At 39.1% G+C, this 26,022-nt stretch overlaps 2 protein-coding genes across 7 annotated transcripts in view; both read left to right on the top strand.

Annotated features, from left to right (window-relative positions):
* FYN (FYN proto-oncogene, Src family tyrosine kinase) overlaps nt 1–11,446 on the top strand; it is a 296,371-nt gene extending 284,925 nt beyond the window's left edge. For all 6 annotated transcript variants that reach the window (XM_072637648.1, XM_072637647.1, XM_072637645.1 and 3 more), the window contains one exon: nt 9,742–11,446. In XM_072637648.1, the coding sequence (XP_072493749.1) occupies nt 9,742–9,950 (209 nt within the window). In that variant the 3' untranslated portion in view covers nt 9,951–11,446. The remainder of the gene's footprint in view (nt 1–9,741) is intronic.
* A 9,445-nt stretch (nt 11,447–20,891) lies between these two features.
* The window catches only part of TRAF3IP2 (TRAF3 interacting protein 2), a 112,272-nt gene continuing 107,141 nt past the window's right edge, over nt 20,892–26,022 (top strand). Inside the window, exons 1-2 of the mRNA XM_072637641.1 lie at nt 20,892–21,201; nt 25,638–25,771. The gene's annotated coding sequence lies outside the window, so the exon portion shown is untranslated. The remainder of the gene's footprint in view (nt 21,202–25,637; nt 25,772–26,022) is intronic.

Genomic DNA, 26,022 nt, shown 5'->3' with positions numbered 1-26,022 from the left:
CCAATAAGTGGATTGTTGGGTGAATGCCATTCCAACCCCAAGCTTGTGGATTCCTTTGTCCTCTCCGTACAGAGGTTGGAGGACTATAGAAGTTGTATATGCTGGCACACCCAGTAGCTGTGTTAATATCTTTTTCTTAGTCATTTTCATTTGTGAAAGGGAAGATTCTGTGAGAGCAAGGGGGTACCTGGAAATATCTCCTGTATAAAATTTTAAAAACACCAATAGCATTTTTAAAAATTAAGGCTGAAAGTAATAGGTAAAGAGTCATGTGACAATACTAGGAAAATACTATTTATTCCTTAGATCTGCAATACTTGGATAAGTAGAACTCCAAAGACAGTCAGTTGTATATTTTCAGCAGCCTCGCTATCACTTTGTCACAGACATATCTTCAGCTTGCTGCACACTAGGGTTCAAGAGTCTTTCCTTCCTAGCCCAAGCTGGGGCCAGCAAACTGAGGCTCAGGGACCAAATACGATTCACCACTGCCTGTTCTTGAAAAATGTGAGAGCTAAAGATGGTTTTTACATGTTTATTTAAAGTAAAAAATTTTAAACCATTCTTAGCTTGTGAAGTTTGCTGACCCCTGATCTAAAAAAAACCATTTTATTCCTGCAGATTCTCATTTGTAAGCAAAACAGACAAAAACAGGTTTTATGAGGTTGAGGCATCCATATGTTAGGAACATATGTAAGTAGATGTACCTGTGAATTGGAGGTTACGTTTTTGAAAGGCTCCTCAAAATTAGGCCCACAACCCTGAAAACAATTCAATTTGCTTTTTTCATCATCCTATATTTATCAGAGTCCCAGGAGTGATAGGCATATATTGGCAGTAAATTGGGGGAGGGGGAAGGGATTGGGGAGAGTTGTTTTTCCAGTTCCAGTGATATAATTTACCTTTCCTTAAAACTATGGTATTAGAAATTAACTCTTTGGTAAACTTGAGCACTATGTCCTAGGCAAAGCACTCTGATGAGTACCCTGGCTTTGCTAAACTGTGATTGTTAGTCTCAGATTCCAAGATCAAGGATTGTAATTTTGAGGGTGATGTGGAGAAAGGGGACTGGCCTCTTTAATGGCTATCATATCCATTTGAATACAGGGTGTTCCAAAAGCCTTAGGGCAGTTTTAAGCTGCTAAAACTTAAATATGGATTCACCCATTAGTTTTAAGCTTCTAAAGCTTAAAACTTTACTGTCTCCAGTCTCCTAAAAATTTGGCAGCCTTCCCATGTTCCTGGTTTTATCTAGAGGTCAATCCTTGTGTTTTAAGTAGAAGATTTGCTCCCAGGGTTACGGTGAGCATCAAATAAGATGATGGGACCACAGACTTAGAGATCTTGTCTATAAAATGTTTTGTAAGCATAAAATGCTATATAATGCTTTTGGGGGGAGAAGGGTGGAGGAGAGAGGAGTACTGGATTTCTGATTTCCTTGGTTTTGGGAACTCCCACTGAGGAACTTAGCCTCTTTTAACTTAGCACTTACTCTGCAATTTATAGACTTAGAGCAGAGTTCTTAATCTGGGGTCCACAGACTCCCCAGTCTGTGGAAAGATATCATGGGGTCATAGTCTGGGATAGGGGAAAAAAATTACATCTTTTTATTTCCCCCCACTAATCCCTGATTGAAATTCTCCATTTCCTTCAAGACAATCAAACATTTTTTTTTCTGAGAAGGGGTCTTTACACTTTACCAGACCACCAAAAGGATTCATAACACATTAAAAAAAAATAGACTAGAAAGACCTGAACTAGAATTGTCAGGGCATGAGAAGTTAAGTGACTTATTCACGGTCACCCAAAAATTATGTATCAGAGGCAAGATTTAAACCCAGGTCTTCTTGCCTCTGAGGCCCCTACCCCACACTGCCTCTCCCTAGATACATACGTGTCAATCGGCAATGTTGTTGTACCATTGTACATGACACCACCTACTCTGGGGAACTGGATGCTCTCTCTCCACAGCATCCACCCATCCCTCTGTTCTTTTATCCTAACATATGACACACATCTTCCAGCTTGTCTCATCATCTCTGTGCCATAGGAGCAGATTGGTTTATGGACATAAAGAGATTAGGGATCTCTAGCCAAGAGGAGAATGAGCAGCCAGGAAATGACCTGTAATCCTTCCCAAGCCACAAATGCATCTTTCTTCATCATTGGCTTCTGGTGAGGAGGAATCAAGTGAGGTTTTCTTGCACCTGCTCAGCACACTGTGTGCTCTCCCAGTTGGATAGCCTATCCAAAATGCCCCAAGGATCTGCCACCTAAGACATCCCTTGATAAGTGGTGTCTGCAGTGATATGCAGGTGAGTGGAAGAGAGTGAGGGTTGGTGGAAGGCCATAGGGTGAATGGGAAGCCAATAACCAAGGGCCTCCCACTGCAGAACCTTCCTCCACTCTTTTCCCCACCTTCCATGTCTCCCCTCTTCCTCCCCCACTGTTCTGTGACCTACTATTTATCCTCCACTGTGAGCTGCTGGAGATTTCTATAACGATCACCCTCAGCCCTCAGCCCTTCGCTTGCTGCTCTTTGGAACAACACTCCTGTCGCCTTCTCTAAGAGCCTTGCCATTTGACGACCGTAATGTGTGCATTTGATGGCAGTCTTATCTGCATTCATTAGTCTGGCATTTTTGTTTTTGTTTTAAGCAGCTGCACTTGAGGTATTTGGTAAAATGAGAAGCCAAGCTAGCAATTAGCATGCTTTGTTCAAATCACTTCTTTGTTTCCAGTTTGGCTCTCTCTTCAGAACCTCCCTGCCCTTAATTTTTGCTTTGATCCTGTACCAAAACCTAACACGAAGCCTCTTAGTGGCTGCACTAATCTGACTGTGCATCTGATAGAATACAGACTGCCTGGCTAGCTAAGCAAGCATGCACACTTATCTTGCCTTGTCTTTCTCCTGATAGAGAAACAAACCCAATGGAGCTTTTTGGCAGGTTTGGGACCCAGAGTCTCACTGAGCCCCAGTCATATATACATCTTAGTAGAACTCACACAATAGAAAAAGGGACAACTTGCAAAAGGTCCAAAACCACTTTTTTTTTTCAAGAGTATATTTGAAACCAAAACATCATTCCTGTTACTCAGTGACTTGATTATTTACAGAGGGTTTTTGTTTTTTGTTTTTGGTGGTTTGTTTTTTTTTATAATGGGGATCTTAGAGCCCACAGTCAACAGTCAGATGTAAACCATAAGTAAGTAATAGTTAACGTCTTTCCTTTTCAGAAAGGATCTTTTAGAGTACTGAAAGATCACATCAGAGAAACACATCTTTCTAAAAAACAACCTCTAGCATAATTTTTTCCAATAGCCTAAAGCACAGTATAAGGCTAAGAAGTATTGGGGGCTTTTGAGGGGGAAGGGGTAAGGAAAGGAGAGATGATTTGAGGGATAAGGACTGAAACGGTGAACTTTTGGGTATAGAAAGTGCTTGTACCAATGTAGACTGGCAGCTTTTCTGCGATTTCATAATCTTAAAGAGTTACTTACAGCACTGAGAGGTTGTGACTTGCCCAACGTTACAAGTGTTGCTCGTCCTTCGTTCTCAAAGAAAACCAAGGACATCTCAAAGTGGGGGTGTCTTGACTTGAGCATGAAATGGATTTAAGTGAGGTAAACCTGTGCAAAGCCATCAGAGCCAAGAGAGGTCAAGTTTCCATGATGGCTCGAAGCCAGGTCTCCCTGGCTTGGTGGTAGGGTCTGTAGTCCCTGTGCTCTACTGCCCCTCCCAGAGATGTCCTAGAAAGAATGACAAAGGCATAAATAGAGAACCTCTGTCTTCTACTTCTAGCCCAGTGTTCGCTTATAACCAAAATTATTGTTTTTTAGAAGGAATGTGCCTTCTCTTCCTCAGCTGAAGTTCTCTGATCTTTATCATCATGTGAAGGTGACCCTGGGTTCTCAAAGGCTACACTAGAGGACCAACTCTGGCTGTTTCTATATCTGCAAAATAAGGTCTTTTGGATCCTTCCAGTAAAGATTCCTTGATCTTGCCTAGCTGGAAAGGCTTCCATTAAGGACCTTGAAACTATCTATCATCCAAGCACCAGTCCCATTTAGTTAAGGAAGCACTGTTATTTTTCCTCTCTTCTCAAAGAGGACCCATGACTTGCACATGTGTTAGATTTAAGTGATAGTGCCCTGGAAAAAGTGCTGGGTTTAGAGTCCATGGTTCAAATCCCAGCTCTGTCATTTATTACCTTGATGACTTTGGGCAAGTTACTTGACCTCCCCAATGGGTCTCAGTTTCCCCATCCCTCAGGCCCCTTCTAGCCTTAGATCTATGAATTTCTGAATCTCTGGGCTTGTTTCCTCATTTGTAAAACTGGAGGGTTGAACTAGGTTCTCTTTAAGGTTTTTTCTAGCTCTAAGTCTATGATCCTGCAGTCTATGGAGAGACTGAATCAGTGAAGGCTGTTTAGCTGATCATCAGATGATTGAGCCTTGCCTTGCAATTTATCATGGAAGGGTGGGGTTGGGTGGTGCAATCTGCATTAGTGGAAAGAGCCTACACCTACACTCTTTTTAGAGTAATTGAATATATTTTTAGGAGCTGAATAGCAATACAACTTTAGTTAGCTACAGGGTTTGAGGGGAGCTACGTAGTTCAGTGGATAGAACACAAGGCTTGGAATCATGAGTTCAAATGTGGCCTCAGACTCACTAGTGTGTGACCCCTGGGCAAGTCACTTAAATCTGTTTATCTGAGTTTCCTCATCTGTAAAATGAAATGGAGAAGGAAATGGCAAACCACTCCAGTATCTTAAAACTCTAAATGGAATCATGAAGAGTTGGACATGACTGAAAACAACTAAGCAGCAACTGAGGGGATAAATGAGATTAGAGAGACCACCCTGGACACTTAAAAACCTAGGAAGTGATCCTGCCTATTGGAAGACCTGAGGGAGGTTAGGATTTGCTCTAGCCAACTATGCCTGCCAGACACCTGGTACAAGTGTGATCAACAATTATATGTGATGTGAATACTAGTGGAGTATTACTGAGGTTTATCCTATGAAAGGGGTCCTCTTAAATAGGCCCATTTTAATTAATTTAAATGAAGAAAGATGATTGGAGGGTCAGGGTACTATTTTGTCAGAATTTGTTTATGGAAAAGAGGAAAATATAATGAAGCTGGGGGTCATTTTCAGTGGGAAGTTAGAATGTTCAGCTCTCAGATGGACTTTTCTCACCCAGAAGCAAAGGATAGAGTAGCAGCCAATGCATATCTTGTAATTATTGATTAGTGTGTCTCACCCCTCATGTTAGAAAATGATCCATTATTCTTACCAGTCACAAGCCTGGTTTCTGCAAACTGCTGACAGTACTTGCCTAGGATGTTTGGATTCCTTCCCATAAAGTGTCATGATGCTCTAAAGCTGCTGACTGCTCTCTGAATTCACCCCATCCTTGTTCCAATTTCTCATGCAGTCTTTCTCCAAGTTTTAGAAACAGGCAAAGGTAACAAATTTCCAGGTTTTTACCAAACTTAAGAGCAAAATAAAGAGACTTTACCCTTTGCCTTTCTTCACCCATCCTCTTCCTCCCTCAGCTTCTCTTGGTCTCAAGCAAATACAGAGCCTTCCATAGTTCTTCATCACTTGGGTCTCTCCCCAAATTCTCCCCCATGTCAGTATCACTTAGAGGCTAAGACAAAAGAAGTTGCCATTTTCTTGAAAACAAGAATTTTGAGTTATCTGAAGAGGGAAAATATAACTGTCCAGTCTTGTTTTATAGTGGTGAGATGAGTAAGGAAATCCATTCTGCACAAATGAATCTTTTCATCAAATTCTCCAGAATTCTGACTTGAGTGACACAGGGGAAAGGACAAAGGGATATGAGTCACAAGACCCAAATTCAGATTCCAGCCCTACAATTTACTGCCTATATGACCTTGAGCAAGTCACAATTATTTGAGGCCTCAGTTTCCTTATCTGTCAAAATGAGGGGACAGGGTTCCATGACTTCTAAAACCCCTTCCAATTCTAAATCTGTGAACCTGGTAGCTTGATAAGAATGCCATTTTTTTTTTAAACAGGACTTAAAAAAAAATCTTGCCAGCATCTACTTAATTCAGCTATCTCATATAGATTTTTTTTAAAGGCCCAGCCTGTCTAAGTGACTGGGCATCAGTTCTGTCACCATTATCAGAGATGGGAAGTGCTGAGTATAACAGGTTTGAGGGTCAGCCTGTAGATTCTCACTTTCAGGCTCTGAGAGAAGAGCTATTCCAGATAAGCTTCAGATTGTCAGTAATAATAAGGTACATTGTTTTATATCCTGCTTTTCTGGCAGAAGCTGTCAGTGTGTTTCCACTTGGCCCCAGTGTATGGAATCTGTTACACATCCTCCCCAAGCATCGAACAGATGAGAGAAGGGCCATTTGCCAGGGCTGTAGGCTTTTTTCCCCCTTTCACAGTGTCTTGCTTCCTTCTTACCTGCACTACATGCTTAACTGCGAATCTGCCTTTTGAGTGAGACCCCCTAAACAAAGTAGAAGATCTCAAGAGAACCTCAGTGTTAATGGTTGAGCTGCTGTGTCGGCAGCTTCAACAGAGAATTGTGCTTGGCCCCAGTGACCAATGACACTTTCCATTAGAGGAGATCACATTAACAGTGAAAATGTGGAATCTCTTCATTAGAGGGGCTTAGTTGTTTTTTTTTAACAAAATGATACATTTACTGAACCCATTCTATGACACAGCAGGAAAATGATTAATTGAGCACAGTGGTATATTTGGGAACAGAAATTTTACATGCCAAAACACAGAATCTACATCAAGTTCCCCTCTTGATCTGAAGAGAGGTCCCCAGATGGTCTCAGATACAGACTTCATGAAAGTCCTTTTTCCTGGATAGCCCAGATCCCAGAGTGAGGTTTATCCAAGTTTCCTCAGCATGGTTTGGGAAATCTTATCATTACTCACATGCACTTTGTGTCACATTCATTATTTATCAAAAAAAGAGTGGAGCCTTGAGATGCCATATCGTGATACACATTTATAGAGAGTTATTACATTTTCTTGGGTCAGGCTTGGCTGGCAAGAAGAAGGCAGCAGCTATCAATCACATTTTTTTAACTTAGCTCTTTCAAAAGACAAGAGAGAGAAACAGAGATAGAGAAAAGGAAAGACAGAGAGATGAGAGAGAAATACACTCAATGTAAAAAAGAAGAGAGGGAGAAAGGAAAAGTGAGGGAGAGGGAGACAGAGAGAAAAGAAGGGAAAGAGAGAGGGAGACAGAAAGGGGGAAGAGAGAGAACACAGAGGTAAGGGAAAGCAGCACAAAGAGAGAAGGAAAGAGAGGAAGAGGGAGTCACAAAAAGAGGAGAGAGAGAAAGAGCAAATAATGAGAATAATCTGTCTTCATTCCACTTGGAGCAGTATCAGCCATGTTCCAAACAGCCACTCTCCTTCTCCAGAACTCCATCCTCTATTGTCCTCAGAATGCCCCCTGCTCTGAAGCAAACATCAGATGTGTCTCATAATCCGTATCACTAATGCTTTTTAATCCTAACCCTCACATGAAAGAGGAATCTATAAAATCACGAATGACATGGACAGAGTGGACACAGACTTGTTCACCACATCCCAAAGTACTAGGATGAGGTAATAGCCTTTGAAACTTGAGTGAGGTCAGTTTAGGACGACATTCCTAGTGCTTATACCTAGGCTTTTGAAACTTATGGAACTCATTACTCCAAAAGGTGGTTCAGGCAGGAAATTTAAATGGAGCCAAAAAGGGTTTGCAAATGATGGGACCATAAAGCAACTACCAAGAAAAGCTGGAATAGAATGAAGCTTTATTGATATCAGGCAGGACCACTATTCTGTCTCCCAATACAGCCTTGGTGGACAGTATTATCACCAAAATGCTAAATTGGGCTGTTTATCCTAGGATGGGAATTCTTATGTTTCTAAAATATATAGATTGTTGGAGAAGCAGCCCATAGGACTGGGGAAAGAGCACTGGATCTGGAGTCAGAGAACCTGGGTTCAAATCCAGGCTCTGCCATTGTCTGTTTGTCAAGTCAGTAAGCATTTATTCAGTGCCTACTATATGCTAGGCACCTGTGTTAAGAGCCGAGAATACAAAGAAAGGCAAAGAGACAGTCCCTGCTCTCAAGGAGCTCCCAATCTAAAAAGCAATCCCCAAAAGCAAACAAATAGGTACAGACAATACAGGATAAATTAGAAATAACCAACAGAAGAAAGGCACTGATATTAAAGGGGGTCAGAAAAGGCTTCTTGTAGAAGGTGAGACTTAAAACTAGGAGGTGAGATGAGGAAGAAAGAGAGTTCCAGGGAGAAGGGTACCTGTGACTTGTGTGTCATTAAGCCAGTAATTTAACCTCTCTGCAATTAAGGTTCCTCATCTGTAAAATTAGGGCATGAGACTAAGTGATCTCAGAGCTCTCCTGCAGTTTTAAGCCTTCGATCTTATAACAAAACTTGTAGATGCATAAGAATGCAATCGTAGCCTTGATGGAACTTTCATTATCAATCACCCACAAAGTTCTTACTTAACTGGCCAGTAACCAACATCTTTCCAAAATAAAATGAACCAAATGCAGATGTTGCCTCCCTATGCTAGTTATACACCCAAATGGAAGAAAACAAAGATCATATCTAAGATTAAAAACCTCTTCTCAATTTTAGAGATTAGCAGCACCAGGCAGGAAAGGGGACTAGATTCTTAATGGAAACCTAAGGGCAAAGGGTAGCCAAAAAACACAAAGGATTGGCAGGAAAATAAGAAAACATGATATGGGCAAGAGAAAGGAAAAAAATTGGAGAGACTTTGGCTGTGGAAGCAAGAGGGGGTGGTCCATCTACCTTACAGTAAGTATGTTATTTCCTGAACTGTACTAAAGAAGCAAATTTGCTCTTAAGTTTTGTTTTTTTTTTTCCCTAAGAGGATTGGAAAGAAATAGTTTAAAACATCTACCATAATTGCTCCAAAAACCTGTTGGTTAAGTAAGAAGGCAGTCCTTCCCTTGCCTCCCCCACACTCCCAAGGTCACAAAGATCACAGAATGATGGATGGCCTGGCAAAGGTCACAGAGGCAAATGCTGGCCTTGGAGACACCCTGTCTGCTCCATCCAAGTTACTGAACCCCAGGTCAAAGTTGGATCTCTAGGGCCCAGACGTTTGTCTGACCTGGGAGCCAGCAGCAGCAGCCTGGGAAGTTCTCCTCATTCCCCAGCCCAAACTATAAATAACTGCTAGCCTGGAGGGGGCGACTAAGAGCCACCTGACCCGGCCTTCCAGAAAGAACCTGAACCAGGTACAGAGTACAGAATGTAGTTTATGGATGTCATAAATGAGGAGTTTGGTTTTCAGCGTGAGTGAATTTCAAAGCAGGGTTTGGGGTTCTAGGAAACACACTTTAAACATTTCCGTGCTCAGGGCAAAGCAATATGGATTTTCAGTTCAATACAACAAACGCTTATTAAATGCCCACAATGGGTACAGCTTACAAAGCTTAAAGATAACACACAGTCCTGCCCTCATGTTGCTTATAATCTCATAGAGGAATTGGACACATAGATTACTACCTGATGCACAAATAACATAAAATAGAAATATAAAATAAAACACAGTAAGTACATTAAAGAGATAGATGATTTATAAGTCAAAAGATTGGATGACAGTGAGCATGCCCCCAGTGTTGATTAACCATAATACAGTTGGCTATAAGGGCCTTCACCACCTCTCTTCTTTTTTTAGGCATGAATAACCGTGAAGTCTTGGAGCAGGTGGAACGCGGGTACAGGATGCCATGTCCTCAGGACTGCCCTATCTCCTTGCATGAGCTTATGATTCACTGCTGGAAAAAAGACCCTGAGGAGCGCCCCACATTTGAGTATTTGCAAGGTTTCCTGGAAGACTACTTTACTGCAACAGAACCCCAATACCAACCTGGTGAAAACCTGTAAGTCCCATGGCCTGTCTGCAGAAAGCCTCATCCAGGTGGTCATTCATTCCCCGCCCCCTTAGCTTCCAATTCAGTAGCTTGCTGCTCTTGGAGCAGTGCGGAATCTTCCAGGACCAGAGTGCATGTGAGTCTGAAGAACAGCCACACCCCTCATCGATGACCACTTGTCCCCAAATCTGAATGTCCTCTGTGGAGAAAAGAGACACAAACTTGTTAACTTCTCAAAAGACTTGGAAAATGCATTGTATCGATGTTATGTAAACGGCAAAACCTCTATTCCGTGTAAATAGTTACTCAGTGCCAATAACTGACCCTAGTGCTTTCCTTTTTTAAATGCAAATCTTATGTGATTTTAACTCTGTCTTCACCTGATTCAACTAAAAAAAAAACAAAAAGTATTATTTTCCAGAAGTGGCCTCTTTGTCTAAAACAATAAACTTTTTTTTCATGTTTTAACTAAAGAAAATCAGGACAGGTGTTTGTTTTTTTGTTTTGTTTTTTTTTTTTATAAATATAAATATATATATAATATATACATACCTGTACATACAGTATGTGGGTACTACTGCAGAAAACTTGTTGCCAAACAACGGGCCGCATGGTTGCAGTACCCAGAGAGTGATAATTTTACTGCAAACATTTAAAAAGGAAAAAAAAAAGCAACACTGGTGTTACTCTGAAAACCAGTGGTCGAATTTTTGGCTTTTGCCAAGCATGAATTTTTTAATTGGATTGCACTTTTCTGTTTGTTCGTTTCTGACTGTACCTGTAGATGGTTGTAACTTTTGCTCCTTTCAGGAACCACACGCTGGGTTTATGGTAATGTTCCCAATGTTTGACAGCCATGTTTTACAGGATTTATTCTTCAAACAAGAGTGAACCTATTGAAGCAAGAAAACACACCATATGACCGGCCAGACTGGAAGACAGATACTACAGTACTCCTTGTATAAAAAACTGTATACTGAAATAATTCAAAAATTTTTTAATTTAATAAACATTGTAACCACATTTAATGGTCTAAAACCCATAGCATTTTAGTCATGTCAACCTGCAAAACTGTTTTATCATGCAGATAGGATTTTCTGGGGGAGATTTGTGCACCATTTCCCATTGTAAAATACATGTTTTAAATGTCCTGTACTGCTAATGAAATTCCTTTCTCTATGTCTGAGAGTTCTCCAGTGGAACTACTATGCACTTCTTTACGTTTCATGGGGATGCACAGAACAAAGTATTATGTTCTCTCGTTGTCTATTTGTACCAGCCTTGAATTACTTATGTTTAACCAAAAAATGAAAACAAGCAAATGAAAAAAAAAACATAAAAACAAACAAACAAACAAAAAAAAAACAACCTCCTATTTCTATTGAGTTTTTAATACTGAGTTGCAAATTTTGGAGTCTTAAATTACTTTTTTGTTATGATTTCTTTGCAAGTTTACATTTTTAAATTGTTTAACTTTCTTAATTTAGTAATTAAAAAGAGAGCATTTTACATTTGGATTTTTGTTCATTTGTTTAAATCATGGAGGGCATTCTCATGGTTTTGTGATACTTCATGTACCAGATGGCGTCGGGATGATCTGGTGAATGGCCAGGAAGAGAAGCCCAGGCTGAAGAAACAGCACCACCAGCTGCCCCACAGGTTGGCCCAGGGGGTGGCATCTGGAGCCTTCCAAGTCACTTTTGGACTTTCTGTTGTATTTTAGACCAGCACATCACCCTTGGCATGTGATGTGTTGTCATGGGTCAAGTTTTAGTAGAGGCCTCAGGCAAAAAGACCAGTTGAAATATGGATATTTTGCTATTTGGACTGGCTAACTATAGGAGGTAATTTCCAAGTCATTAAAAGGATACAATACAAGGGAGCCTTTGCTTGGGAAGGTTCTATTATTGTCTGAATGTTTTGAAAAACTGGGAAACGTGGAAGTACGTGCTGTAAAACCTTGATTCATCCAGGCCCTCATTGTTCAGTCATGTCCAGTTCATGACCTCATTTGGGTTTTCTTGGCAAAGACACTGGAATGGTTTACCATTTCCTTCTCAAGCTCATTTTACAGGTGAGGGAAGTGAGGCAGACAGGGTTAAGTGACTTGCCCAGAGTCACACAGCTAGTGAGTATCTAAGAAGCCAGACTTAAACCCAGGTCTTCCTTGACTCCAGGCCTGACACTCTATCCACTGCACCACATAGCTGCTCTTGTTAGGAAATCACCATAGCTGTAGTTTCTACTATACCCTTTTTGGAGAAAGAGAAAAATGATTAGGAAACTATGTGAAAGCAGGACTATTTGGATGTCCAGGCTCCAGGTGTATCTAGGCTCTACAAATTTAGTCAGATCTCCTGAATTTTCTGTATCTACAAAACTGATATGAGACAGGGTGTGGAGTGAAAAATGTCCTGAACCAAGCATCCAGCGATCTGAGTTCTGGCACCAGCTCTTATACTTAACTCACTATGACCTTGGGCATTTAGTTTATCTACCATAAAACTTAGCCTCTGCAGGTCTGAGTTGCAGCTCACAAAGTGAAAGGGTTGATCCCTTCTAGCTCAATGATTCTAGGATACTATAAGTTACCAATATTCTGAAAATCACCCTGAGCACAGCAACAGGGAAAGAGCATAAGGACCTGTCTTCAAATCTCATCTCTGTTGCTTTCTACCTGTGTGAACTCAGGCACATCTCTTGGCTTTAGTTTCTTTGAAACATAGACCACATTCTTGCTCAGGTTTTCGCTTCTTCAAAACATAGACCACATCCTTGCTAAGACTCCTTCCAGTTCGGAGCTCTAGGATTTCTTCTGAATAGTCCTGAGGGGAAGATTACACTGTGGTGAGCATGCTTACACCCAATAGACTAATATGTTGCAGAAATTTATTTAAAAACAGCAACAAAGATCAAAACAAAAATGGGGTTCACTGGTTAATCAAGGTTTTCATGGTATTGTTTCCAATACAAATATAATGTTCAGTTAAACCACAAGGCAAAATTGTATGAGTTAAGTGTTTTCAGTTTCATGACAAAAGTTTTTGTCATAAGGTTGGTCAGTTTATTGACATGTTTGGAAAATTTTTTAAATGTTCTGTCGGTCCTCTTGTTCCAGTAGATTTCAGAGTATTTACAGATCTGCTGACCAAGGTCCTCATCTTTGGTTGTCAACTCCTGCACCCCCCCCAAAAAAAATCTGAGATGGTGTAGACAGGTAGAGTAATTTGTTTTGGTCAAATTTCTTCAAAGGAAAGAGAATCTCTTCAGACGAAAGTATGCTCTTTAACCTATTATTTAAGAGCCTGGCAGGCTCTCTTACAGAAGGTAAAATAAATTAAGAGCATCTTGAGGCACTTAAGGCTTTCTTCTAACTTCAGTCTATTGTAGCTATTCTGAGACACAAGGAAGTAGCACCCAAAACAGTCACCCTAGGAAGAAAGACACATCAGAGATACTTATGGTCATGAGGACCATTCTGCTCTCAAGAAGTTTTTCTTGTGTTTTAAAATGATACCCTTTCTACCGACTTTACTGAGTATAGTAGGGGAAACAATGTCACCTACGAGGAATTCCCTCACCTCAACAACCTTTACTTTATTTTCCCCAATTAAGTGTAAAAACAATTTTTGACAGTGTTTTTTTAAATTTTGAATTCCAAATTCTCTCCTCCTCCCCCTGTGTGGAACAGCAAGCAATTTGATATAGGTTATACATGTGTAATCATACAAAACATATTTCCATAACACCTACTTTTTAAAAAAAAAGTTCAAGGGCAAAGGATTTATAAATTCCCTAACATAAAAAAAAATTCCCCTGGTAAGAAATCTCATGACTAAAAGCAGGGAAGGTAAAATTCTTTTTTTTTTTCCCACATTCTAGTCATAAATAATTGCTTGCTTTTCTATTATTTGGCTGCAAGTATACTGATAGAGACAGCCTTAGCAGTCAATGTGGTTTGCAGGAATCCTTATTAACTATTTCTCCCCATTTTTTTCTGTGAAAATTTAATTGAGTAAGAGTTCAATGCCTGCTACGTTTAAAGCACCATACTAAACATAATAAAATACCAGGCCCTCAAGAAGCTTCCAATGTACTTGAGGGGAACAGACATGTATATAACTAAGTTCCAAAACAAAATGGTAGATGTGGCATGTGTGCTAGACTTAGAAGGAGAGATGAGATGGAGGTTGTGGGATTGCAATGTGGAGAATAGAAGTCATTCCAGGCATAGGGAGCAGCACAGGGGCAGGACAGCATGAGTCATGTTTGAGCAGTGCTGAGAAGCTTGGCCTCTAGAGCAGACGATGTGAAAAGGAGTATTAGGTGATGGCAATGGAAAGGTAGAGTGATATTTTTGATCTCAGTCAACTGAGCAGGGCTACAAGCATCAGAAAAAGAGTGAGGACTTCATCTTACAGGCAAAGGGATGCTAGAGAATGGATGTTTGAGCAATAGATAGATGTGATCACTAGAAAGATAAATCTTTCAGTGCTTTGAAGGTAGAATGGGGAGTGGAAAAACTAGAGAAAACAGAAGAACCATTGGGGGTTATTGTCATTGTTTAGGCCTGCACTAAAGTAATGATGAGGAGAATGGAAAGGAAGGGAAAGGTATAACATGTTTAAGATAAACGCAATCAGATTTAGTAACTGACTGGGCATAAAAGGGAATGGAATAAGCATTTATGTAGCACCTACTATGTGCCAAGCACTGTACAAATATTTGATCATCACAAGCCTGTGAGGGAGGTGCTGTTATTATCTCCATTTTGTAGTTGAAAAGACTGAGGCAAACATAAGCTAAGTAACTTGTCTGAGGCCAGATTCGAACTCAAGTCTTCCTGACTCCAGGCACAGCACTATCCATTGGGCCACCTAGCTGACTCCACAGAGAAGTCAAGAGTGACTCTTAAGTTCTTGAGCCTGGGTGTCAGAATGTTCATGTTACTATCAATAGAAATAGAGAGGTCAAGAGGAAGAAGTAGATTCTAAGAGACTGATAATAAGTTTAGATTGAGGCATCTTGAGGTTTGAGGCTGGAGAAACTAGAGAAAGAAAGGGAGACCCGTTGGGGGTTACTGTAACAGTTCAAGCCTACAATAAAATCATGATGGTGTTAATGGGAAGGAAAGGAAAAAAAATTTTAAAGAAAAGCAATAGGAAAAGCAGGTAGAGATGTTTGAAAGACAACTGGGAATGTCTGATTGACAGACAAATTTGGGAGTGAATCACTTAGAGATGAGACAATATTTAAAGTTGTGGAAATGAATAAAGGAGAGAGCATAGAAAGAAGAGAAAAGAGAGAAAGAACCTAATGGCAAAGAACTCTTTGTAGATCAAAATTTAAGTGTTAATTGTGGGGAAAAAAATGACTTCACCCGGTCAGTCCTTAGCACTCCCACCTACCACCATTCATGTCTTCCACACATGTCTTCCACTAATAATTTGGTTGGTTCAATAAAAGTTTATTCATTGCTGGCTTTCAGGGCTCAAGGTCCCATCTCTAAGCTTCATTTGAGTTACATGGATACAGTAGAATAGCCAGTTTTAGGATTCTTTCTGTCCCTTTGTCCTCAAGAAGGGCTCCTGAATAAGGGATTTAGAGGAAGGTTATGAAACATAAGAGGAAGGCATGATTTACTTTACCATCTACTTTTTTCCTATAATAATTTCAACACTTGAGCCTTCCTGAGACCAGCTGCCCAAGAACACAAATCTCCTTTGTTCAAATATACCTAGTTCTCTTCTACACTAGAAGTGGAATCAAACTCTGACTGACTAGCAAAATGAGGCTTCTTTCAGCAAGATCATAGTATTTCAGAAGGCTTGTGATGGCTGTCATTCAAAGCAGCTGACTGACTTTGACCAAATTTGGTGCAGTAATGATGCCCAACAAATGTTCTCCAAAGAACATTTAATTTCTCACTTGGAGGGAATTCCATTGCAGGTTGGCACATGGGTGGATATCAGGGATAGGCTTATTAGGGTAGACTTTCTCCCATCATGACAAGATAGCAGCCCTGGAAGGCTGACCACACCTACTTTGGGATGGAAGAAATGCCCACATGGTTCACATCTAGCGCCAGAAGAGCCATCTAGCGCCAGAAGAGCTTTCTCCCGGTATTGGAACCTCAAAAACAACTCTACAATCCTTTCTGAAAACCAGTCACTTTAAGAGCCTTCATCAGTTCACAAAGATGTCCTGGAAAAGGCCTTTTATTATGGAAGAAGACAAATTTTATTTGCTGTTTCTCTAGTCTGGAGGGCTTATTCCCAGGTCAGCTGAAAAGTAGTGAGGGGCATCTGTTCACCAGTGATGCAGGCTGCCTGTGGAGGTGAGCTTTATCAGGTTTTTATGAAGTCGCATGTAAAGCAAATGTTAACTCATTTAGTTCTTCTACTTTTTGCTGAAGAATGTTTTCCCCATGTTTATTCCTGAAGGTTTTTTGTACAGTGAAGTTTGGGATATTTTATTCCTATTCTTTGGCATAACCATTGAAATAGTGCTTTGCACAGTTGGTGTTGAGTAGATATTCACCAGACTGAATTGAATTAAACTTGAACTCCAATTTATGATCTTATGAAGATTGCCAAATAAAGTCATCTTCCATATTATGCACATAATCCATCATGTCACTCCTCTATTCAGAGGCCTTCTGTGATGCCTTAAAGTTTAAACTCCTTAGCCTAATATCCAGGTCCTTCTACAATCAGGGTTACTCTACCTTTTTTAGTCTTAGCTCCTACTACGCTCCTCCATGAATCTTCATGCCCTGTATATCTCCTGGGATTCCCACTTCCATATATACTATTCCCTATAACTAGAATGACATCCCTATCTATTTCTACCTAGTGAAATCTTACTAGCTAAACTCAGATTCCACCACTTCTTCTCTGTGTCCTTTCCTCCCCTTCCCCAATCGGTTGACAATGACTTCTCCCTCCAAGTGTTTTTTATCATGTGTTGTTTGTGCCTCACATATTGACTTGGGTGCCATTTTGTGTTCTACATTATTTGTGTTTCTTATATCCTTTCCTAGAATATAACCTCCATTGGACTTTCTTATTTACTATTTGTCTCTACCAGTGCCGAGCATGCTACCATGCACATAAAAGGTGCTCACTAAAGTTTTCCAAACTTGTATATTACTACCCTCTCTGGGTCCAAATGAGGATATTGTGTTAAGATGATTACTAACGTCCCTTCAGGATATAATGTACTCTGATTTTGTAAACTTTTATTTTTTAAATTGTCAATTATTTGTTTCCCAGTACATAGATGATTATTCTAATCAAAACAGGAAAGGGGGAAGGTATTGGTAAGGGGCATTAAGTTATTCTGAGGCTTACAGCCTTCATGAAAACTTCCTGATCTTCCCCTAAATTTACCTGCTGGGGAGGGCCAGCCCTATAAAGGTGCCCATTGGGATATCCAGTTACTCAGTTTGATTTGAGGGGCTGTGGCCTTAGATTTACAAGATTAGATGCATGCTTTTGTGAAGATTTTTCAATAAACATTCATGATGTGCCTACTATATATACAAGCTAGCTCTAAGAGATGCAAAGTTTTGATGACATGGTCCTTGCCTTCATGGAACTTTTAGGACTTATAATAGGAGGGACAGGATACAAACACAGGCAACTGAAATATATTCTATTGCACAAAATGAGTATTATGGAATTATGAAACAGAACAAGAGGGAAAGTTATAACTGACTTTATGAAGAAGATGCATTGAGCTTCAAAGGTTGGGTAGGAATTCAGTAAGTAAAGAGTGGGAGTTACAACATTCATTGTATAGGAACAGTTTGAGCAAAGGAATAGAAGTGAGAAAACATAGGACATGGGTGGGGAACAGACTAGTCCCATTTTCTGGGAACATAGAGTATGTAAAGGTTATGGGGTGAGGAAAGGGGGAGAAGAGGAAAAAGAAATATAAGATAAGGTTGCAAAGGTAGAGTGGCCTAGATTGTAGAGGACTTTGAATATTAACCCAAAGATCTTGAACATTAGTGTTATATGCTAAGTAAACAATGGGGAGCCACCCCCAAGGTGGGGGGTTTTAAGCCAAGGCTTCTTAGCAATGGAGAGATATGACCAGATCTATGCATAAGAAAGATAATTCTGGCAAAGGCAGAATGGTGTAGTGGATAGCATGCAGGATTTGAGAAAGCTCCAAGTTCAAATCCTGCCTCAGACACAAGCTTTGTGACTCTGGGCAAGTCACTTAACCTCTATTTGCCTTAGTTTCCTCAACTGTAAAATGAAGTGGTTGATCTTGATGACTTTTGTGGTCACTTCCAACTCAACAAACATTTGTTTTCAGCTCTAAAGCTAGGATTCTATGATCCTATGAAGAGCGGACTGGAGCTGGGAGAGAAAAGGGCAGGAAGGATAATGAGGGGACCTGCAATAGGCATCATCTATGTAGTCCCACTCTTACAATAGGAATATTTTACTTGGTGATCCTAACAGATGGATGCCATCAATATGCATTATTTTATATGATTAACTCTTCTTACCTAGAAGATAACAGACCCTTTCCCAGACAAACTCCTTGAAAAGGTTGTCTACACTCTCTGCCTCCATTTCCTCTCATCTCTCATCCCAGCTTGATTTAATTATTTTTTTTCTTTTGCTCATTAAAGGGGCTGTTCCCTGACTACTTCTTAAAGAGGCCTATTCACTGAATGGGTGTTACCTCCCTCTAAGTGAGTACTAAAAAGGCATTAGCCTAAAAAGGCCAAGATCTCCCATTGTATCCTGGGGCATCTCCAGTCATCCTGATGAATATCTAGTCACTGGATCCAGATGACTCAGGAGGAGAAAGTGAGGCTGGTGACCTTGCACAGCCCTCCCTCTCTCAAAACAAAGTCAAGTGCAAGTCATGTCATCATTTCTCTGATGTCATGGTCTTCTTGGAAAACGAAGGACAAACACAACAACATCTCTCATCTCTATTTCATCTTTTGGGGATCATTCAACTTTTTAGTCAACTGAAACCATTCTACCCAAAGTTACCGATGATCCCTTCATTGGCAAATTTGATAGTCTCTTCTCAGTGCTCATTCTTCTCAACCCATCTGCTACATTTTTTTCTCTGGTGACACTGGACAAAGGAAGTTTTGATGGGGAAAGAGAAAAGATTTGGAAAAAGGGATGTTACTTGGAAGGAAAGGCCCATGGGCCAGGGATTTGTTGTCTCTCATCCAATTGTTAAATGTTCAGTGTGGTCTTTTATACTTTGGAAATAGGCAAACACTACAAACCAGGGTTTACTTTATTGCTTTGTTGATTGTCTGGAATTAAGAAAATGATAAAGAAAATATTAATAATGTCAATTAAACATAAAAATGTGTAATGTGTACATTTTTTTCCAGTTATCTGACAGTTACTAGCTTACCTCTGCCTAAGATTGAGGAAATCAATATGGTGAAGTGGAAGTAGTACTGGCAGCACTGGCACTATTGTTTTAAATTTAATGTATGCTTTAATAAGAACCAACCATATGTAATAGGGATTCACAATCTCATAAACAATTATCATTTCTGTTTTTTTGTATATGAAAATATTCATGTTTGCAGATGTTTGTCATGTCCATAATAAAAAAAAGAATTTATTTTTAAGAACATGTAGTCAGAAGACCTAGGGTGAATCCTGGTTCTGTTACTTTGCATTTATGTGACCTTGGACAAATTACTTCATCACTTTGGGCCTCAGTTTACTCATCTATAAAATGAAAGGGTTGGCTAAATGGCCTGAAATCCTGCCCAGCTCTAGAGCAATCATACTATAAACTTCCAGGGTCCTTTCTAGTTTTAGATCCTATGATTCTAACAGGCAGTCCAAGAACAGGAAGAAGGTTCTGGGCATTTTAATGTGCATATTCTTCAGGAGAAGGAAGGCTGGCCATTATAAATGCCAGGATAGGACTGACTGATTTACTCACACCATCTCATTTAAAGCAACCTATAAGGTACACAATCATAGGTTTAGATTAGCAACTGTAGTTGCACAAGAATCATGTCTGTCTAGGAAATTTGGCCATGCGTGAGAAGGGGTCATTTTGAATTTATCCAAGAAAGAATTGCAGTAATTGCTCCAATCTCTTTCTACAACCTTGCCTTTGATTTTACTGGACAAATTGAGGCTATTTGATGTGAGCTCCATCTTCCCTCATTCTCTCTACCCCCAAACCCCTTGACATCATCTTCCATTCTCTCTTCCTTTCTCTGGATCTCCCATCTCTTCTTCTCTTCAACAATGCCAACCCCTCCACATACACATTTAATCTTCTCCTCTCCTATCTTCTCTAGAAGAATGTATCCCCAAGTAATCCTGTTCTTTAATCTTCAGGCTTTCTGTATGAACTGGTTTTTTTTAACTGTTTCAAACATGCCCAAGTATCCCCATAACTACATAAATACATGAATGAATGAATAAAAAATAAATGAATAAAACTTTCACCGAACCCTACCATTCTCCTGAAGCAATCATCCTATATCCGTCCTCCCTTTCTCAGAAAAACTTCTTTAAAAGGTTGTCTACACTCTCTGCCTCCATTTCCTCTCTTCTCATCTACTCTTCAAACCTTTTCCACATGTCATTAAATCTCAGTATTCAAATGAAACTATTCTCTCTAAAGTTACCAATAATTGTCAAGATATTAGGAGATACCCTGTTTTCCAGAGATAAAACCCAGTAAGTAAGCTGTGTTCTGAGTTTGGCATACCAACAATCCTTTGCTCTCACCCTTTGGATGATCTCGCCCTCTGGCACAATCATTATTGAATTATTTATATTGTCTTACTTTGAGCAACACCGGATGTTCTCGGAGCTTGGACAAGCACCAGACATGCTCAGATAAGTACCCATGTTCTGGTCAGGAAGCCTTGCTATGAATCAAACTCGTGTCATTGTTGCTGTCACCCTCATGGTCAAGGCTACAGCCACTGGTCTAAGTAGTGAATCTCCCCTCACTGACTCAGGTCTTCCTACTAGGGGCAGGGCTCTGGCATCTGTTTAATTCTCCTCCTTGCCTGCGAGCCATTTCCCTCACTTTGAAATTCAACTTCTATTTTGTTCTTGACTCTAAGCTGTTCCTCTATGGCCAACCACTGATTAGAGGCTGGTTCCATCCAGTGGCCATAAATTGGTATCAGAAGTGAGTGGAACAGGGCCACTGGACTCTCCAGTACCAGGGGGAGTGGACTAGGCACTACCAGAAATTTATTTCTCCAGAGTCCAACATTCTCTCGTCTGGTGAGTCCTTTGCCCTTCTCCCTGCTCCAACCCTCCGAGCTCACCATTCTTTGTGAGGAAAACTCCAGGGCCCCTCTGGTGACCTGATTCATCTTGGATCACTCTGATAAGGATGACCTTTCTTAAACTGTACTCCTTTATTAATTGGCCTCTCTGCATGCCTCTGCTGTTTTTAAACTACATGCCTCTATAAAATTTTAACTGTGTGCCTCTGGTGTTTCTTAAACTGAACACCTCAGTAACCGGGTGCCTCTGTCTGGACTGTAACTGTGCACTTTGTTAAAACTGTGTCTGTTAGTATCTGTCTTGTCTGTGTTTTTGTCTTTATAAAATGTCAGATGTCTGTGTTGTGTTTGTGATGTTTGTAGATTATTAGCTTGAAAGATTTAAAAGGCATCCAATCAGAAAAAACTTCTCAGGGCTATAACCAAAGAGTTAGAACACTAGGAAAAATTAGTGAACTTTCATACTTGAAGCAATTGTCCTAGTAAGCAGGGCTAACTCCCACTTTCTGTGGGAGATTCAGTTGTAAGGAAAAAAAAATCTGCAAGACACTTTTTTGCCCTGTCATTTCAGCTTTGGCTGTGTTGGAATTACAGAAATAAAGTCAGATAATCAAAGTCTGTGAAACTACTAAAAACATCTTGGTAGATTAAGGAGTTTGGAGATTAATCATTTTAAAAGTGCAGGAGTGAACTGAGACTTGGGAGTAATTCCAGGAACTCCTTTCCGAAATAGCAAGTTTTGGGGTACCACTCTGTAGAATTTATTTTAAGGAAAAATAAGGATGAAATTTTATAAAAGTTAAAAGTGGATGGCAGTTTCCCTTAACAATTGAGAGCTTCATTGTTCTCGGGCAATGAAGGAAAGCAGCTAGTTTGGAAGTACTCCCAGAGCCAAGAAAGAAAAAAATAGGTAAAAGGTTTGCCTTGTATCTACCACTTGTTAACCCTTCCTTGATCATCTCAGATCAGGTTCCCAAATAAAGATGTTGAAAAAAAATGCTCGAAAAATATAGGGAAACTTAAATTACATTACAGTTACAGAAATTTATTAGTTGTGTAATCTTAGGCAAAATATCTTATTTCTGTTTGTTCCAGTTTCCTGGTATGTAAAGAGAAAAATAACAGTGGTATCCATATTCCAAGGTTGTTGTTACAGATCAAAATGATATAATGATTATAAAGTGCTTAATACAGTGACTGGCATATGCTGAGAACTATATTATTGTTATTATTTCTTTAATTGAATGTAATTGTTCCATACCCGATAACTCTAAAGTGGTTTTAAAATGCCAAAGATAATAAGATTAATGATTTTATATGCAATAATTTGCAAATACAATTGTTGTCATCTGAAGTTCAATTTCGTATTTTATATACATGATGTTTGTACTATTACTGTATTTCTAAATTTTCTTGTATTGTGAAATTTGAAAGACCATTGCAATAGAAACGCTGTTAGACAAAACAACTTTTTTCATCTGGATGCTATTACACATGAAATGGGTTTTTAAAAGGATGTGATAAAAAATAGATATTTGAAAACTGTTAAATATTTAATGAGGTATATTTTGTTGTAAAACAGATAATAATAATATACAACAGCAAATTTTCATTTGAAATTCTTGGCTATTATGAAAGTGTATAGGGTGGTTTAAAGATGTAGCTTCAATATATTAATGATGAGTCAACTCTCAGGTATTTATTTGCTGTTATGTCTGATGCCCCAGAACATGGGTAGTTTTAATTTTTAAGTAAAAGATAAATGAAATGTTAACTTTTAGGGAAACATCAGGAAAAATATTCATTACCTAAATTGTGGTTAGTGAAATTTTGCTATTTAAGGTAAAAATTCTTGGGACTGTAATTCACTATTGTTTGAGCTTTGATTACAGGGATAGTTGTCTGAATTGTCATGAAGCCAATAGCAGAAAATGGCATGTACTTCAGCCTGGGAACTGCTAAAGATGGATGTCTGTGCCTGGGAAAAGTTTCGGGGATAACCTTGTTGGCATGGCCTAAATAGGATACTCTTGACTCTATTTCCCCATTGTGCTATTTCCTTTCTGAAAAGAAAATCTCCCTATCTGGTTAATCCTGAGCCTTGCTTTTAACACACTGTGACTACATGACTGGCTGTCAGATATGACTCATGCCTAGAATCAAACAGAGCTAAGAGAGTCTTCCCCACTCTCTTATGATACATGACACTGTTATAACTATGTCTCACCTTTTTACTTTTATAGAAAATATCTATAATCAAGAAGTTTTGTAAATACAATACCAATCTATTAAATAATAGATTGATACTGGAACATCTCTGAGTTAGTATAATAGGATGCAAGTATGAACATCTTATAATTTTAACCTGTATTTGTGGCCAAATTATAATATAGGGATGAGATAAACGGGAAATGATTAGACAAAGTAATAAGACAAAGAAGTAATATAAAAGTTTTCCAAATAAATGGAATAGTAAATTTTGAGAAAGCCACAGGAGTAGACTATTTTCTCTAAGAACTATATACATATATGTGTGTGTGTGTATGTGTGTGTGTGTGTGTGTGTGTGTATATATATGATTGGCTTCCAAATTTATCTATTATGGAAATTCAGACTTTGAGTATGTTTTAATACTAAGTTCTCAAAATTGGATTAAGGATTTTACACATAAATTGTGTTGATGATGGTAAAGAAAGTAAAATTATTTTCCCACTTTTAAGGTATCTGTCTGATAATCTTAGAGGGCAGAAGAGTTCATTTTGTAGTTGGACCCTCATAATTTTTTTTTAAGATTCTTATATCAGGAACAAGATTTAGGTAAGGATAGAAATAGTAAATGATATATAAACTGAAATTCTCTGAAGTTTTAAGATTGGAGAACCAAATTTATTAAATTGTATTAAGTAATATAACCAGCAGAATTAAATAGGGACCTCTGAATTTGGAACCAAAGAAGCAGACCCCCTTTTGGAGCTATCTTGAGAATAAGCATATTGTCCAAGAAAAGATATCTGGGCACCAGATGACTCCATGAGATATCTGGGACTCAAAATGTGCTGATTAAACAGACATTGAGAAGGGGTTACTAGGATATAAGGAGATTTAATGTTACTTAAAATTGGTGATAATTATTGCGTTGCTTGGCATGATTTATGTTTAAATTTTCTTGGTGATGTTGGTGACATGTAAATCTCTCTTCTCAAAACTAGTCCATTGTGAGCCTTCTACATAGTTTGATCTGTAATATGACACTGATGTGACCTGGCTTAAAATAATTATGCAATTATGGGAATTATAGAAAGCTTTATTGCATTGTTTGAACCTAGCTCTGCATGGCTGGGAAACTGGACCATCTCAATGTGCTATTTAAAGATCCTTTACCAAGGATTTGATTTTGATTCCAAAGCCAGTATTCTTTCCATGATATCACAGAGCAGGATTAGAAGACATGGAGGTATGCTGGAATGGATATTGGTATGTTGGGTGGGACAGGAAAAGGAAGGAAACAAACATTTATTAAACACCTAATATGTGCTAAAGTACTTGACAAATATCAAATTTTATCTTCCCAACAAATCTAGGAGGTAGATACTATTATTATCCTCCATTTTACAGGTGAGGAAACTGAGATAGGCAGAGACCAATTAAGTAACTCACCCAGGATCATACAGCTATTAAGTGTCTGAATCTGTATTTCAGGGATGATCTTCCTGACTCTACACTAAGTGGTCTATCCAGCGCACCACATAGCAATATCTATTTACATTCTGGTACCTAGCACAATTCCTGGCACTTCGTAGGCGCTTAATAAATACTTGTTTGTTGATTAAACCTCTGGTTGGGAGAAGTTTATGTTAAGAATACTTTAAGCCCATAGGAAAGTGAGATTGGAAATTAGATTGGAAAGCCTGCTTACACCTTATAACTGAACCTAAACTCTTACATACATGTATATGTATTCCTTACCAGTATAAAAGAAAAGAGAAGACATGTATGACCTCTTCCTTATTCCCTTAATTAGAGTTCCTGAGTTTCCCTGGTAGAAACTGACAGAACACAGATTTGATTTCTATCCTTCCTTATTCCCCATTTGCTATCCAAGGTGTTGTTAAGTGTGTGTGACATTCTGAAGGAAGTTTCACACTTGGGCTTGCAGGAAGGGCTGGGATTTTGGGTTTTGTTTTGTTTTGCTTCGTTTAATTATCCAGTGTCTGCTGTGTAATGATCAATGTGTAGCTAATTGGAAGCAAGAGAGAACAAAATGGATATTATTTTAGATAGTGTTTTTAATTAAAAGAATATATACAATCCTATGGGGAAGTTTAATAAATAGCAAGAGAGTTTATCTTCATTTTTTGTATGTTTACAAAAGGATTTGTTTAAATGGACTTATAAACTAAAATACAGGTATGTGAATTCTTTCATTTTTAGACACCTCCCTAAGGGACATGAGCTGGCAGACACCAACTAAAGCAAGGAGCTAATGCCACAGCAGCATGCTTGGAAACCCAACCCACCAGAAATGGAGCTGAAAGGTCTATAAATTCCCAGGGAGTGAGGAAATGGTAAGCAAATGGCAGGCGGTTGCCTAGAGAATTAGGAAATGAATAACAATGCTTTCTGGTAAATTAACCACGTTACATTCAGCTCAGGAAAGTAATGGGAAAATTCTGCTAAAATTGAATAGTGATTGGCTGAGATCATTTAGGTAAAATGCATAATTTTCTTCCTCCAGTGGACTTTAGTTGGATTTAAAATATGAATAGTTTCTATGTTAGTCACTGAAGTGTGATTCTAGAGACAATCGGGAAGGAAA

Source organism: Notamacropus eugenii, chromosome 2 (assembly GCF_028372415.1).
Source record: "Notamacropus eugenii isolate mMacEug1 chromosome 2, mMacEug1.pri_v2, whole genome shotgun sequence".
Classification (NCBI taxonomy): domain Eukaryota; kingdom Metazoa; phylum Chordata; class Mammalia; order Diprotodontia; family Macropodidae; genus Notamacropus; species Notamacropus eugenii.
Note: the sequence above shows the minus strand (reverse complement) of the source record. Positions and strands in the feature narration are given on the sequence as shown.